Source organism: Abrus precatorius, unplaced genomic scaffold, assembly GCF_003935025.1.
Source record: "Abrus precatorius isolate BTA unplaced genomic scaffold, Abrus_2018 Scaffold9, whole genome shotgun sequence".
Taxonomy (NCBI): Eukaryota; Viridiplantae; Streptophyta; class Magnoliopsida; order Fabales; family Fabaceae; genus Abrus; species Abrus precatorius.
The window spans coordinates 6,304,498-6,322,398 of NW_020874439.1; the positions used below are offsets into that span (position 1 = coordinate 6,304,498).

The following is a 17,901-nucleotide window of genomic DNA, read 5'->3' on the forward strand; positions in this document are numbered from 1 at the left end:
GAGAATAATTCTAAAAACTATTTTGTTTTAAAAATGAGAAACTCAGATAAATGTAGAGGTAGATATATGTAGTCAGAAATCATATATTGTTACAATTATAAAGAAGAAGAAAAACCTTGCACAGAAAAAAAAGTGTCTGAATTTGTTTATTTTCAAAGTGTGTAAAATCCTCTGAGAAATCACAATCAGGAAAAGTTTGTCGTCTTTGATTCGTTTATTTAGTCTATGAAAATGGTTTAGTTCACAAAGGAAGCACCATAATTCGCCAGAGATAGAGTGAAAACATTAATAGCTACCCATATTCATTGGTTTGTATTGGATACCTTTTGAATTTGGCTCTCCTCGAAATAGAATATCTTTATTTTGAAAAGGAAAAAAATTGCATTTTGAATGTTGACGAAACTTCTATATATTATATATTCACAACTTTGCCTTAGAATTGAGCATGCAACTTTTTAATTTTCACAAAATGGCAGCTGTTTTGCTATGGTTTTTATATGCAATCACTCTCACTCTCAGTTCATGCATGGGATACAAACACATGAATGTTCTCTGCAATGGGAAAGATGAACATGAACTTCTAGTATTTAAGCAAAGCATCAAGGACCCCTTGAAGTGGCTCTCATCATGGTCCACTGAAGAAGATTGTTGCAATTGGACTGGTGTTCAGTGTGACAACATCACAGGTAGAGTCTCAAAGCTTGACCTTCATTGTCCCCTTGGTGATGTTCAATGTTTAGAGGGTGAAATAAACTTTTCTATATTGTTCAAACTCGAATTCCTAAGCTTCTTGGACTTGAGCTTCAATAACTTTAAGACTATTAATTTTCCACCTATTCATTCTGTCAATTTCTCCAATCTCCTATATTTGGACTTGTCAATGAACTATAATCTCCATATGGAGAATCTTGGGTGGCTTTCATGTCTTTCATCTTTAAAATATCTAAACCTGAGTGGTATATTTCTCAAGAATGAAACACTTTGGCTTCAACAAATGACTATGCTCCCTTCACTCATGGAATTAAGGCTGAGTGGTTGTTCCCTTAATGGTGACAATCTTTCTCCTGGGTATGTCAATTTTACTTCACTTGTAGTTCTTGATGTTTTCAACAATTCTTTCCACTCTGAGATACCCAAATGGCTATTTAATCTTCAACATTTGAGGTCTTTAATTTTGGGAAGCAATTGTCTAAAAGGAGATATTCCTAAATGGATGGGTCAATACACGTGTTTAAAACAGCTTGATCTTTCTAACAATTCCTTGTCTGGTCCCATTCCTTCAACCTTTGGAAATCTATCATCATTGAAATCTTTAGATGTTAGTTTTAATTACTTGAATGGTAATCTTCCAAGAGATATTTGGAAACTTTCCAAATTGGAGGTTTTATCCATTGAGTATAATTCCTTTTCAGGCATCATATCTGAACTTAGCTTCACAAACCTTTCAAACTTGAAGTCATTAAGCCTTGATTCCTCTGATTTTATTTTTGATTTGGGTTCCCACTGGCAACCCGCTTTCCAGCTTGAAAAGATTAGCATGAGCTATTGCAATGTAGGTCCTATGTTTCCTTCATGGCTATATTCACAAAGATCTCTTTCTTATCTTGACATTTCAAGTTCAGGGCTTTCATTCAATGTCCATGAGGATTTAAATTTCTGGAGTTTTGTTGCACAAATTGACAATCTGTTTTTATCCCACAATTCAATCAGTGGGGACATATCTACCACATTGATCAACAACACTCGAATTGATCTAAAATGGAATAACTTCAATGGCAAGTTACCCCATTTGTCTCCTAAAGTTATCTTCTTTGACATATTTAACAACAGCTTCTCAGGACCCATTTTTCCATTCCTATGTCAAAGCATGACAAGGGAACATCACTTAGCTGTTTTGGACATGTCACACAATCTTTTATCTGGAGAGTTGCCAAACTGTTGGATGAAGTGGCGATCTTTGATCCATGTGAATTTAGGGAGCAATAATCTATTTGGTAAAATTCCTGATTCTATTGGCTCGTTGACTCAACTTCAAACCTTGCGAGTTCGTAATAATAGGTTGTTTGGAAATATACCAACTTCACTCAAAAGTTGCAAGGAGCTGTGGTACCTTGATTTGGGGTTGAATGAGTTCACAGGGAATATACCAACTTGGTTCACACACTTGAGTATGGCCATCTTGTTAAGATCAAATAAATTCAATGGTATTATCCCATTACAAATATGTGAACTTTCAAGTCTTCTAGTACTTGACCTTGCAAATAATAAACTTTCAGGACCAATACCAAAGTGTTTATATAACATTACAACAATGGTTACAAACACTGTTGATGAAGGCTTGTTTACTTCTTACATTCATCCTTGGTTTTTGGTTCCAATTTCTGTGAGATCAGACCTAGAGGATTTACCCTTGTTTATGAAAGGCCGAGAATTGAACTATTGGCATGCTTTGAAATTTGTGCACGGTGTTGACCTTTCTAATAATGACCTCTCTGGACCAATCCCTTTAGAATTGGTTAGTCTCAGTGCTTTGCAGTCTTTAAATTTGTCACATAATTTTTTGGAGGGAAATATTCCAAGTGGGATTGGAAACATGAAGCTTTTGGAGTCTCTAGACCTTTCAAGAAACCAACTTTCAGGTGAAGTTCCACAGAGCATGTCAAATTTGTCATTTTTGAGTTTGTTGAACCTGTCTTACAATCATTTCATTGGAAACATTCCTCTGGGCACCCAACTTCAGAGTTTTGATGCATTTTGTTTCATTGGCAATCCAAAACTTTGTGGTGCTCCTCTTCCAAAGAAGTGCACACAAGAAGGGACACCTTATTATGGCTTCAAAATGGAGGACAAGGATGGTGATGATTTTACATCTTGGTTTGAAATGGGCATGGGAATTGGATTTGCTTCTGCATTTTTGGGCGTTTTTGGCATCCTCTTCTTTGTTAGGAGATGGAGGGATTCGTTTTTCCGAGGCCTTGATGATCTTTATTTGAAAGTAAAAAGGACATGTTAAATGCAAGACACATTCAGCTTTTACCTAGGTATATACTACTATACTGGACTTGCATATTCTTGGATTGTTACATTTGAATTTATATTCATGTTTAGTAGATGTGTGTTTTGATACTTATGAAAGTAACATCAAATTAATTCTTTAGTTTGACTTTTGTTAGTAAATTAGTTCTTGAAGAAGATGATACTGAAGCCATTGATTATTATTTGTAGGAATATAATAACTTGAAGTTGTTAGTCAATTGTCATATCCCAGTTCTAATATTTAAAATTAGTTTATAGAATTAATATGAGAAAAAATAAGTATGGATAGATTAAGCTTCTAAGTTTGATACGTTGAATTAGGTTATGTTGTGCTTGCATTTTACATGTATTTATGAAATGATATTTGACATATAGTAATGCTTTCATGAAGATGAATTAATTTTATTTAGTTAACTATAAGCAGTTAATTTCAGTATCACTCATTGTAGTGTATATTTGTAAGTAAAATTTTGATGGAGAACGTAAAGGAGAATATTTTCTTAAAAAAAAATAATGCAAATTATATAACATTTATAGATATAAATAGAATATTAGGACAATAATTCTATGTTAATCTATTATTATTTTTTAAGAAAAGGGTTATCAAGCTATATAATATTTATAAAAAAGTGTCCTTTCAATTTTATTTTATTTTTTAACTTTCAAAATTCAGCTCTCAAACCTATTTTAAAGTTAGTGGCCAGGTGGATTATATGAGATAAATGCAAATTAAATTAAGGAAAGATCAAGATAAATTACGAAACAAATTATGAGATTAGGCACAATAGCAAGTAACAATAAGAATAATTAAAGATTTTTTTTAAGGAAAAAATATTCAGAGGTTAATAAAAAGACAATTTAACTATACCAAGTTAGTGTAAAATTATTAGTTTCTTTAATTGCCTTAAATTTACTTAGTACTTAAAATATTTTAATTAACGTAGTTAAAGAGTAATAAAGCTTATGAATAAGCTCTAGAATATTATTTGAAAGAGCTTAAAAGTTTATGAAAGTTATTTGTCTAATTAAATTTAATAATTTTTAAGTATAGTTTATTAAAATATGTTCGTCTTAACTTCTTTTTTAATAAATTTTATGATCAAAATTATGTTATAAACTTTTATGTTATAATTTTTTTAATAAGTGTTTAATTAAACTACTTATCAGAATACACTTTATATATATTTTTTGTCCTAATTAAATATCACAAGTATTCCTTCTGATCTCTTGATTTAAAATAATTTTTATTAGTATTAGTTCTTAAGCAACTCATCTAAAAATGATAATTTTTCTTAAGAAGAAAAATATTTATTACACAGGTATTTTATTAAATATATTAAATATACTTTTTAAATAAAAACTTATAAAACTTTTACGTTTTCTATTTTTAAAAGGTTCCAATTTAATCTTTATAAAAAATTTGTCCAATACTCTACTTGTATGTTAGTCGTTTTTCTCCATTTTTGCTTTTTGTCTTTTTAAAGTTTATTTTTTTTTATTTATTGTCTTTAAAATATCAAATCATAAAAATAAGAAGATAAAAGAGAAATTCTTAATATTTAATATATCCGATTGGATTGTTGTAAGAAAATTATTTTAATAATTAATTATTTGAAATAAATTTTATATTTGCATATGTAAGGTGAAAAGTAATTTTAAAATAATCTATCCATTTAATTTGTTTAATATAATAAAATACAACAGCCTTACATAAAATTATTATAAAGTTAACATTTTTGTATTTATTAATTATAGTGCTTAAATTACTTATATTATATGCAATGTTTTATTAATATTTTTTCACTATCTATAGTATTAGAAAAACTCATTTCTATGGTTATATGAATGTTTTATCAATTTCTAGATCCAGGTATCAGAATCGAGCAAGAAGAAGAACCAGGTTGAAGTTTATATATTTCTAGTATTTTGTAGCTGTTCTGTTTCTCTTAATACGAATACAGTGTACTAAACTCTATGTTTCTGGGTAGATTGAAACTTTATGTAAAAATAAAAACGAACTGGATAATGTTTTTCTTTTATGTATATGCTGTTCTAGCTATATAAAATAAAAAAAATAAAAAAATCCATTGCTTTTGAAATATGTTTCTAAAGTTAGTAGCACGATAATTGATACTATTGAAAATAATAATAATAATAATAATGTATTTTTATATATGTATGAAATGTAATTAACGACAAAAAATGGTCATTAACTCTTTCTAAAAGAAAATAAAATTTTAAAAAAATTAATGACTAAAAAATCCATCATTAAACAGCAGCGGAAGATGTACAATTTAATAATTTGTGGTGACCATAACATAGGAATGCTCACATGAAAATTGAAGAATATTAACACATTATTCTTTTTGGTTTGAGCTCATTTTTAATTTAAATAATTTTAAAAATAATTTTTCATTATTTTTATAAATCATTTGAAAATAATAATAAAAAAATAAAGTAATATTTTTATATTATAAAATTAAAATTTTTTAAGAATCTCAAAATATACACGCCCTTTTTATTCTTCGTACACACAATTGTTTTATCATGATTATCGTGTTATTATTGTCGCAATGAATCACAAGGATGTTTAAATATATAAATTAGTGTTATTTTTTAATTTGTTTAAGCAGTAAGTTAAAGTCATCAATAAGTCATATGATCAATTTTAGCTTTTCTAATATACAGACTCCAAGTTTTATTTTAAAATTATTTATTTATTCTCTTACAAGTAACTTTCCATAAAATTCCAAAGTATAATATACAACTCAAAAAACAATGAACTCTAATGGCTTCTTGAATAAAGGGTCTTCGTGAGCAAGTAAAAGCATAGCTATATGAAAAAGATCAACAATAAATTAAAATGTGTTACAAAACTTTTAAGGAATAATAAACACTCGTATTCTCCGTTGCACAACACGATACCTAAAGTCGTGCCGACTATTCTCATTACAAGAAATGCTTCACTTAAAGTTGGTTTACGGTAGATACCATTTGCAAAATACTTTAAAAAATAACATTTAACTTAGTTTTAGTGACTCTCATCAAATAAAAAGTATTAAACGTTAATTTTATGTAAACTTTAAAAAAAAAAAAAATTAGCATTAATTTTGTGTAACCTAAGTGGAAAACAAAGAATTTAGTGTATGTAACTGTTGTAAAAAATAAAGAATTTAATGTTAGTTAGAGATAATTGTGATAAAAAAATACAGAATTTATTCTTTAATTTTATGTAACTGTCCACAAATAGATAGATTTTAATGATAAAATAAGAAAAATAGATTATGAAGAACATTGTCTAACAAATTATCTATTGTTATTATTGCATAAATAGCACTTTGAATATTAGTAATAATATTATATATTATTATTTATCACTTTTAAATTATATATTTAATTTAAATAAATAAATTATTAAACATACAACAAATATAAACATAAATCAACATTATGCATACACGAAATATAAATATTAATAACATAAGAGATTTTAATAAGCGAATTATTTCTTTAAAAAAATATATAACAGAGACACTCTTTAACTCCAATAAAAATAATTAGAGTTTTAAATTTAAAATTTATTTATTTTAAAATTTAATTTATTTAATATAATATTATATTATAATTTTTATATAAAATTATTTAATATATTATTATAAAATTTATACGTTTTTATTAAATTTAATAATTTTTTTTAAATTTAAAATTAACTTATTTAATTAATTAAATTTTTTAAAAAATTAAATTAAATTAATTATTTAAATAGAAGAAGTCAAATTAAATTTATTAGACGGTAAACGCTTGATAATTCTAAAAATTTAATTAATTAAATATTTAAATAGAAGAAGTCAAATTAAATTTATTAGACGGTAAACGCTTGATAATTCTGGTCTATTTCCATCCATAATGACAAGCATGGAAAGTCTAAAGAAAAAGTTGAGTCTCAGGTGGAAGCACTACAATTCAGCGCAGACAGAGTGAAAACAGTTATTGCTATAGTCATATTGGTTGACTCGTGTTGGATACGTTCTGAATTTGGGTCCTACGAGTGGAATATGGTTTCGTTTAACAGGAGAAAACAAAGAAATTAAAAAAACAATTTTATTAAATAATGACCCAATATAATTGGATATATAGGATTTTTTAATAATTTGGTAAAATGTTATTTTACCAAATTATCTTTGGAAAAAATGGTAAAAGTAAGGTAGAAAATAAAAAAACAATGAATCGTTGAATTGTGCTATTCCTATCTGTGATATAGAATTGCACCGATTCATTCGTGAATCATAATATTATAATCGTGCCATTTTGTGTTCGTGTATTAATACAAATAAAAATACAATTATAATTATAATTTAAATAAATAATAATGTTATTCTATTCATAATTCGCTGCTTGATTGGATAAACAAAAGTCTTGATGAACGTACGAGTATGATCCAATAAGTTGATTCTAGCTGGCCATGGCTTCCCCTTTGCTTCCCTTTCTTCTTGGCTCAATGGTTCTGCTCTGCTACACATCTTTGATGTAGCCCAAACCAGAAGCAACATAACCATTGGTGATTTTCTTCTTGCAGAAACAACTAACAACAATTCATCATCATGGGTAGTTTCACCTCTTGGTGACTTTGCCTTTGGCTTTCTCCCACTTGACACTAACCATTACTTGCTTTCCATTTGGTTTGCTAAGATTCAAGACAAAACCGTAGTTTGGTATGCCAATGGAGATACTCCTGCACCAAAGGGCTCAAAAGTTGAGCTCACTGTTGATGATGGGTTAGTGATCACTGCTCCAAATGGTGAACAATTATGGAAAAGTGAGAACCTTAATGGTAAAGTTGCACGCGGTTTCTTAAACGACACTGGCAACTTTGTGCTTGAGGATGAAAACAATGATGCTGTGTGGGAGAGTTTCAAGGATCCAAGGGACACCTTGTTGCCCTTGCAAAGTCTTGAGATGGGTGAGAAGCTTTCTTCTAGATTTCTAGAGTCAAATTTCTCCAAGGGAAGGTTTGAGCTTCTTTTTCAAACGGATGGTATTCTTTCCATTCATGCTTTAAACTCACCCTCTGTATATGCTAATGAAAACTATTATGAAACTTTAACTGGTCCTGATGAGTCTAACACATCAAGAACCGGTATTCGGTTGGTGTTTGAAACATCAGGTTATGTGTATGTTTTGAGGAAGAACAATGAGAAATTCAACTTGTCAACATGGAGTGGAGCCTCTACCAACGAATCTTACTTTAGAGCAACTCTTAATTTTGATGGGGTGTTCACATTCTATCAACATCCAAAGGATTTCTATGGGAGTGATGGTTGGAGTCCTGTGTGGTCTCAACCAGGTAACATTTGTCTTAGTAGACTTTCTACTGAAGGTAGTGGTGTCTGTGGGTTTAATAGTGTTTGCACTTTGAGAGATGATAAAAGGCCAAATTGTCAATGCCCAAAATGGTACTCTTTAGTTGGCCAGAGTGACCCTTATGGTAGTTGCAAGCCGGATTTCATCCAGGGATGTGAGGAAGATGAGCTCATTAAGAATAAAGATGTAGATGACTATGATTTTGAGGTGTTGATAAATACAGATTGGCCTCTTTCAGTTTACATGCTTCTTAAGCCTTTTACTGAAGAACAATGTAGAGCGTCATGTGTGGAGGATTGTATGTGTGCGGTTGCTATTTTCAAATCAGGTGATAGTTGCTTGAAGAAGAAGTTACCTCTTTCAAATGGCAGAGTTGATCCTGGACTTGATGGTGCAAAGGCCTTCATGAAAGTGAGGAAATACAATTCCTCTTTGTATATTCCACCAGCCAATGTGAACAAGGATAGTAGGAACACTTTGAGTTTGGTTGGTTGGGTGCTCTTTGGTAGCTCTGCATTTCTCAATGTCGTGTTTGTTGGCGCTGGATGCGTGAGCTTTTTCTTCATTTCTCAGTACAAGAAGAAGCTTAGAAGAATTGGAAGAAGTGACAATGCTCTTGAAACTAATTTGCGTTGTTTCAGTTACAAGGAGCTTGAAGAGGCTACCAATGGTTTCCAAAAAGAACTAGGAAGGGGATCTTTTGGTGTCGTTTATGAAGGAGCCATAAACACAAGCTCAACAACTTTAGTGGCAGTGAAAAAGTTGAACACTTTGCTTTTGCAACAGGTTGAGAAGGAACTCAAGAATGAGTTACATGTCATTGGTCTTACTCATCACAAGAACTTGGTTCGGTTGATTGGATATTGTGAGGCTGAAGCAGAACGGTTGCTGGTTTATGAGTACATGAGCAATGGCACTTTGGCAAGTCTTCTTTTCAATAAGGTGAAGCCTAGTTGGAAACTAAGGTTGGAAATTGCATTTGAGATTGCTAGAGGACTTGCATATTTGCATGAAGAGTGCATCACTCAGATTATCCACTGTGACATAAAGCCTCAGAACATACTCCTTGATGAGTACCACAATGCAAGAATTTCTGACTTTGGATTGGCCAAGCTTTTGAAGATGAATCAAAGCAGAACAAACACTGCCATAAGAGGAACAAAGGGGTGTGTGGCACTTGAATGGTTTAAAAATATGCCTGTCACTGCCAAAGTGGATGTCTATAGTTATGGTGTACTGCTTCTTGAGATCATTTGTTGTAGAAGAAATGTAGAAATGGAGCCAGAAGAAGAAGAGAGCAATATTAACTGATTGGGCTTGTGATTGCTACACAAGTGGTGCTTTTGATGCCTTAATTAAGGATGACAAAGAGGCATTGGATGATAAGAGGAACATGGAGAAGTTGGTAATGATTGCCATTTGGTGTGTTCGAGAGGATCCAAGTCTTAGACCCACCATGAGAAAAGTAACACAAATGTTTGAAGGTGTTGTTGAAGTCCAACCTCCACCGGTCCCCTCACAATTCAGTAGTAGATATTCTCAGAATAAGTTCTTCAGCAAGAATAGCAGTGGTTAATTGTGCTAGTCCTTGTTGTTTTATATTATGTGAACTGTAAAATTTTCCCTTACGTTTATCTATCTACTAGTTGCAATAGAAAATTGAGGTTTTGAGATCAGTTGACATCTTTTATTAACTAGCTTCATAAACCCTTTGATGCATGGGGTTGTTCTATTTGGTTTTGAACTTTTAATTTGTTTAAAACAAAGCTAATTAAATATAAACCAAGAAAAGAAAGTTTTTTAGAGATATAAAAAATATAATCTAAAATCAAAAAGGGGAGACTGGAAGTTATCCAACTTATCTAATACGAAGAAAGCTGGTGAAATATCAAATTTAAACTAAACTAGAAAATCTTTAATCCAAATTACGGCTTTTTTGTCAAAGTATGATAAATTTAAAAATAAATTATCAAAATAGGATTCATACAAAACTTTTTTCTGATTTAAGGTAATTTTTGTCACGTCATGTTGAGTGTCGTTCTTTATGTAACTGACACTTATTTTTTTAATAATAAAATATTGAGTTTCTATTACATGAAAGCCGACACTTATTTTTTAATAATAAAAAAAATAAGTATCATCCGTGTATATACTGACATTTATTTTTTTATTAAAAAAATAATATTACGAATTTTATGTAACCTGTAAGAACTCTAACAAGGCCAAATTCAGCTGCCTCTTCTGGATCTTGAGGGAAGCCAAAAGTAGCACCGCTATCAATAGATCTGAATAACTGAACATTCCATACTTCATTTTCATTTGACGTTGCCACAATGGATTGAGGGAGAAGATAATCATCAAGCATGCTCGAAGGGAGTAAGAATTGTTTTCCAACCTGCTTCTTCCACCTTTGCTGAAAATCGAACAAAACATCCCATGCAATGGGTCCTTCTAGCTTGCAGTGAATGTCATGCCATGGCTCTCTTGGACCACCTTTCTTGATGGAAGCGCATGGGAAGTTTGGCTGATGGAAATCATCATGATGGACTGTGTTCAAAGTTGAAAATAGAGGATGTTCTTGAGTATCATACTTCCTATCACAAAGATCAATGCCACCAAAGAAACTTGTGATTGTTCTCTTCGTAATATTATTTTTTTAATAATATAAAATGAGTGTCGATATATACACGAACGATACTTTTTTATTATCATTAAAAAATAAGTATCGACTTTTATGTAACTAAAACTCAATATTTTATTATTAAAAAAAAGTATCGGCTACACAAGGACGACACTCAACATGACGTGGCAAAAATCACCTTAAATTGGGGAAATATTTTGTATAAACTCTATTTTGATAATTTGTTTTTAAATTTACCATACTTTAGTAAAAAAAAAAACCCAAATTACACCGTACGTGATAAAAGGAAGATAAAAAAAAAATTAAGATTTTTTGATTATGGATAAAAAAATGTAACAATATCCAGCAATTGTATTAATTAAAAATAAGAGGCACTTTTTATTGGAGGAAAAAAAATAACCTTCTGCCTTATATAATAATATCAACAAACATAATCACCCAAATGCTAGATGTTGGAACTCCTAGGGATGATGCAGTGGTGTAAGATTTCACTGTATTTGAATCACAATATATGCAAAATTCTCTCATATTAACAGTAATTATAAACCGTGAATAAATAGTAATCTTATTTGTACTTTTGAATTTGAGAATACCTCGTAGTCTTTTATTTCAGACTAAGGAAAATATGCTTCATGTTGAGACAAACATATAAACTTTTACCCATAAAAGAATTAGTAACATAGTAGAGAAGATGTCAAGTCCAATGGAGTTGAAAAAAGTGCATTTTCAAGATTGGTGCATTTGAAGTAGCACATGTTCATGCAAATAAAAAATCAGGTTCATGAACAACAATTATAAGTGTTTGGTTTAATTAAGTTTTAGCTTTTCAAAATTTTACGATTTTTTTGTTCTGTCTCTTATTTTTAATTTTTCTTAAACAAGTTCCTCATAAAATAGTTTTTATTACAAAATAATCTCATTTGTTTACTTTTTTTCATTTGTTCTTTTTAAATATCATGAATTTTCATTTAGTTTCTTAATTTAAAGGAACTAAATAAAAAAATTATGATATTTATGTGAATTGAATGAAAAATGTATAATATTTAAAATAATAAAGTAAAACATTTAATGATATTTAAAGGGATCAGATGAAAAATATATAATATTTAAAATAATAAAATAAAACATTTAATGATATTTAAAGGCAGGGGCAGCCTAGAGCCCAAGAACTAAGACAAGAGCTTTAGGTCTCAATTTTTTTTTTTAGTTTAATATACTTTTAAAAAATTAAAAAAATTAAATTTAAAAATAATTTTTAATTAAATATTTTAAGTAATTATTAAATTTTTATTGATATTACAAATAACATTTAATGAGTCGTAATTCTTAACCAATAAATAATAAATATTTTTTATTTTTTTTAAAAAATAATTGAATAACAAAAAATTTAAATAATTTTTTACTTCTTTTTTAATTGCTACTTCTTTCTTTTTCATTTCTCTAACTACTCTCTTCTTGTTCAATTCTGTTTCAATTTGTATTTTTTTTACTAACAATAGTTTCGAAGTGGAATGAAAAGAGAATATTCATAGTGCAAGTGGAGGAGGAAGTAAAGTCTTTTATTTTTTCTAACGCAGAGGCAATGATACGAAGTCTTCCATTTTCTAAATGCAAAGGTACTGGTACAAAGTCTTCCTTTCACTACTCAGCCTCCATTATCCATACCTATCAAACAGTATTTTATAGTTTCTATGCAAAGTTGTCACTTTTGAAAACGCAGAAACTGCAAATGTCAAGTTTATTTTCTTGATAATCAGATTTTATTGTTCTAATTTAGTCTTATTTTATATATTTATATTTTGTACAAGCAAATACTCTTTGAATGAATAAAATAACAATAAAGATACAGGTGAAAACAATAATAGAAAAATAGTTAGTGAAGAGGATAATTTTGATTCTCAAATTCATGATAATGAGGGGGAATAATTCTAAAGTCACTAGATAGTATAATTTTAAAAGAAAAATGCTTAAAACTTAAAAAATATTTGAAACATGATAATTTCTTATATATTAATGGATTAGATTTATTTTCAGAATTAAATATCTTAAAATAAATTATAAAATTAAAAAAATAATAAATCAACTGACATTCTCAATTATATAAAAAAAAATATTTTTTTTTAAATACATATATAACTTACAATTAACAATTCTAATTTTAGTTACTTCAGGTAAAAGAAGTTTTTTAAAATTAAAATTAGTAAAAACTTATTTTAGATCAATAATGTCTTAACAAAGATTAAACAAATTAGCTTTATTATCTATTAAAAAGAAAATATTAAATAAAATTAATTACAACAATTTTATAAATAATTTTATATGACAAAAAGTTTGAAAAATAAATTTAAAATAAAATTATAATAATTTTAAAAAAATTATTTTATTAATAAAAAAGTCTCATTTTTTAAATTTGCTTTTAAGTCCTTGAGCTGCTAGAGTTTAAAGGAACCACATGAAAAACAAAAATCACAAAATTTCTTCGAGAGTTTTTTATTTCATAAAGATATTAAAATAGTGTTCAAATACGTGGGTTATACACATTGTGGCCGATTCATTTTGAAAATACCAAAGTTTATTTTAATTTTTAGTTTCCATTTCTTTATTATTTTTAAGGTCTTCTATTTTTTTTCTAGATTTCCCCCGTTGAAAGAGTTTTCACTTATATACTAGCATGATGCATCAACTAGCCAATCTGTTTTTGGCTTATCACTCTTTTTTGTGATTTTGGATTCCTTGATTTGATTAATTGATTTTAATTCTCAACGTTTTTTTGTGCATTGTTGAAACTTTTCAAGTTTGATTAGTTATAGATTTACGTTTATTTTTAACGTTACTAGATTAAGTTTTGCGTTAATTTATATTTACAAATATTTTAAAGAGTTTCCAAACACAGTAATCTGTAAGCATGGATTCAACACAGATGTTACAACCAGTAGTGTTGAAGAATGTGCTTTCAGAAGTTAAACCAAACATGCTATTAAAGTTTGTATGCTGAATTTGGTTTTTCTAGGAGTGCAAGGTAGCTTCCTATATGCTAAAATTACTCTTATTTAATAGCCTACGGTTCTTGTGCATGAATTTAATTTAATAAATTAGTAATTTGCTTACAATTGTATTCTATTCAGCAACTATATAAATTAGTAAAATAATTTTTTATGTTGTTATAATTTGTGATTTTAATCTTAAATTTTTTAAAATATTATATTATATTTAATAACATAAAAATTATAGAAAAAATATTAATATAAATTATTGAGAATATTATATTTATATAATTATTGGTAAAATAATATTAATATTGTGTTGATTAAAAATAATTTAGCTTACCATGAGACAATATTATATTAAATTTGTGTTATTGTATTAGATTTATCAGTAATTAATTATGTTTAAAAATTTTATATTTTATATTATGTTTAAATATGAAGTTTTAGAATATAATGAAATTTGAGTAATTGTTGCAGTTTGTAATTATAATATTATCTTAAAATAGTTTATAAAACTCAATAAGCATATTATATTTAGTAGCATTATAATATTTGTAAATAAATATACAATATAAACTAAGTTAGTATATTATATTAAGTATAATAATTAGTAATTTATTAATGTTGTAATAGAAATTAAGTTAGTATATATATTTAGAAATGTAACGTGTTATATTATGTTTTAATATTAAATTGTATAGTATGAATTTAAGTAATTGTTATATCAGAAATATGCTTACAAAATATTTAACTAACCTATTATATGCCTACAAAATTTTGTGTTCCATTTAAAATTTTATCATCGGTCTCTTGACAAATTTGTGGTAATGTAACTGTATTTATGATATGTTTGTCCTAAGCCAAATTGTATAGTAGGAATTAAAGTAATTATTGTATTAGAAATATGCTAGACCAATCAGTGAATAAAATATTTAACTAACCTACTATCAAAATTTTGTTAATTATCTCTAACAAGTTTATAATAATGTGACTGTATTTATGGTTATGTTTATCATGGGTTAAACTTCACTTATCTTTTAAAATGTTATCAATCTAACTTTCAATGTCAAAGCTATTCTCATAGTTTTTGTAACTTTCTTGTAAACACAAACTTAGACCAGATATAGCTTACAGAAGAGTGAAAATAAAAAATTAAGATAATTGTTATTATAAATAATTTAAATCTAAAAATAGTAAATACATGTATACTTACCTAATTTTGAAAATTGTTGCTTTGACTTTTGATTTTTGAATTTTTAATTAAAAATACTTGTAATGTAACATATGTGATAAAGATGATAAGTATGAAGAGATTGTCCTGTCAAGTGAGGATTTGTAAGAATAGATTCTAAATTTTTATGTTTATTTGATATGAAATAGATTCTAAGTTTGCTAGTAACATATTGTCAAATTAAAGTTAAGGATCATGATAAAACAAACAATATCTCTCTTTCAACAATAGCCAATGCAATGGAAAGAAATTAGAAATATTTATTATTGTTGAATTGTTGCAATTGGAGGTGTTTCTTAATAATTTTTATATAAAAAAGTCCCATCAATATGTATATTGATCCAAGTGCATACTGCTATATATGATGCAGCTATCTTGGAAACATTATATAAGATTTGCTCTAATTACTAAACATATGAACAATTGCTTTTTATTTTTGTTTTTCCATCCTTTTTGTGCTGATACTTAATAATTCTATAGACTAACAATCCTTTCTTATATTAATCTAACAGTGATCCATTATTCTTTGACTTATTATTCCTTTGCAAATATAATAAATCAATATAGTAACATGAAATAATCAAAGTTCAATTAAATTAATATATTAAAGATATTAAATCAACACAATTCAATTAAGATATACTTAAAATGTATGTAAAAATAAATTTTGAATCAAATTGTTATGATACAGTGAAATGACTACCATATTTACTAATAACTAACATGTTCGTTTTGGAGAGTTGTGCCCTTACTTGCCACAAGCAAGTAACAACATTATTTTGACATTTTATATCTAAAATAGTCAAATTTAAATTGAAATACATAATTGAAGGATCTCTATTAAATATTTTTTTAACTGTTATTTAAATAATATTTTTAACTCAAATTACAATCTAATATATAAATTATTATTCATTTCTTATTAACAAATTAAATTTGATTATGCAAATTCTTTTTGGCCCAGGAGAATATTTCTTTTAGGTCAAACGAAAAATTTTCGCTCAAGCGAGAATGGATAAGATTTTCTCAATTGTATTTTCACTCAAATGAAAATTTCTCACTCAAGCAAAAACTTGAAACAGAAATGGGTAGCTCTCTGCTACACTTTCGCTCAAACGAAAATGATCTCGCTTAAGCAAAAATATCAGTAGAAGAGTATGAAGAGAAGCTTATTGAGTTTATGAAGTAGCTGAAAATTCCTCCACAATTATTTCTTACAAGTTCTCAATTAAATGAAGTGCTGCAAATTTTTGAAAAAAAAGGTGGAATATCTAAAGATAGGGTTGAGACCGTTACCATCAAAAGTGTCTCTTAGAACTAAAGATCATAAGGCATCAAGTTAGTGATGTTAAAAGAGCATTATGTGAGTGACAACTTACAATTTTCTTAAAAAAATTTTATTAGTTTTCTACATTTAGCATTGGTCTTGCATTTGAGTTTTGTTGTTTCATGAATTTTGCTGCATAAACACTCTAATCTGCACTTAACTTTGATACTTGACATGTGTTTATGCATAATTCTGAATTTTGCAGAGGGAGAACACAAATTTTGGATCCAATTTTTGCTTAAAATCAAGAGAAGAGCAAGTGCAGTAGGAGGATGAAAACTTTGAGAGCTTAAGGTAACCACTTTGCTGGGGGAATATAAGAGTTTGTCATGAAGGTAATCACTTTCTATTACAATAGTAGCTACTCTCAATCTAGGTATGCATCTTTGCTTTCTAAAGTGAGCACTTTCAATGGTCATAGTAACCACTCTCAGGTCAGGTATGGATTTCTATTCTCTTTGGTGAACACTTTTAGTAGTTATAGTAACCACTCCCAAGCCTTTTAAGTTGATTAAGGTGCACATAATTACTATCACTCCCCAAAGTGATTATGTGCAACATCCTAGATCTTAAGAAAAAAAAAAAAAAACTCTCTTTGGAGTGTTTACTATCACTACCATAATAACTATGCGCGCCAAAGTGATTACTATCACTTACCATAGTAAATATGCACAAGCCTTTTAGGCATTTTTGAATAATGACGCACCTGTAGTGATTACTATTGTGAGCAATAGTAAACACGCGTAGCATTAACTTACCAAATTATAGTACGTGTGTTTATTATCATTCATGAAAGTGATTATGCCCACAACTTATATATATATATATATATATATATATATATATATATATATATATAAGTGTTCACTTTTCCCTAATTATTTGAACAACTTCATTCCTAATCTCAAATTTCTCTGCACTCTTTTTCTCGCACTCAATTCTTTGCACCAAGGATCTCATTTTCCTGCACTTTTTCACATTCTTCACCATGCAAATTAGGGAAATTGAATTAGGGACCCATAGGTTGAAATTGTTGAGCAAGAGTTGTTTGCTTAATTCAATCCATGTTCTTTTCTTAACAAGGGATTCATAGTTCACTTTGCTTAATTCTGAATAGGTTTTAGTTTTACTTAATTTCAAGGACCACATATTAGAGTTCATGTAATTTGTTTAATCTTGCATAAGAATCTAAGAATTAATTTATGCTTGTTCCAATTAATTCAAGTTTGTGAGGGAATTAGTATTTAATTCTTAGCTAACTAATAATTGAACCAATTAGGAATGACCTAGGGATCAATATAATTTGTTGATTGATTTT

The 17,901-nt window shown here is 28.2% G+C and overlaps 2 protein-coding genes and 1 pseudogene across 2 annotated transcripts; all 3 read left to right on the top strand.

Annotated features, from left to right (window-relative positions):
• The first annotated feature begins 469 nt into the window (after window positions 1-469).
• On the top strand, window positions 470-2,253 carry LOC113850674 (receptor-like protein EIX1). The gene is made up of 2 exons (XM_027481241.1): window positions 470-2,154; window positions 2,247-2,253. Exons 1-2 carry the CDS (start codon window positions 470-472, stop codon window positions 2,251-2,253), a joined length of 1,692 nt encoding a protein of 563 aa, XP_027337042.1.
• A 22-nt stretch (window positions 2,254-2,275) lies between these two features.
• Window positions 2,276-3,013, top strand: LOC113850675 (receptor-like protein EIX2). Its single transcript, XM_027481242.1, has one exon. It carries the CDS (start codon window positions 2,312-2,314, stop codon window positions 3,011-3,013), a length of 702 nt encoding a protein of 233 aa, XP_027337043.1. The 5' UTR covers window positions 2,276-2,311.
• A 4,485-nt stretch (window positions 3,014-7,498) lies between these two features.
• On the top strand, window positions 7,499-9,973 carry LOC113850676 (annotated as a pseudogene).
• Window positions 9,974-17,901: the final 7,928 nt, after the last annotated feature.

Bases quoted from the DNA above. Each gene is read 5' to 3' on its own strand.
- LOC113850675 (XM_027481242.1), top strand. From the start codon at position 2,312: ATGGTTACAAACACTGTTGATGAAGGCTTGTTTACTTCTTACATTCAT.
- LOC113850674 (XM_027481241.1), top strand. From the start codon at position 470: ATGGCAGCTGTTTTGCTATGGTTTTTATATGCAATCACTCTCACTCTC.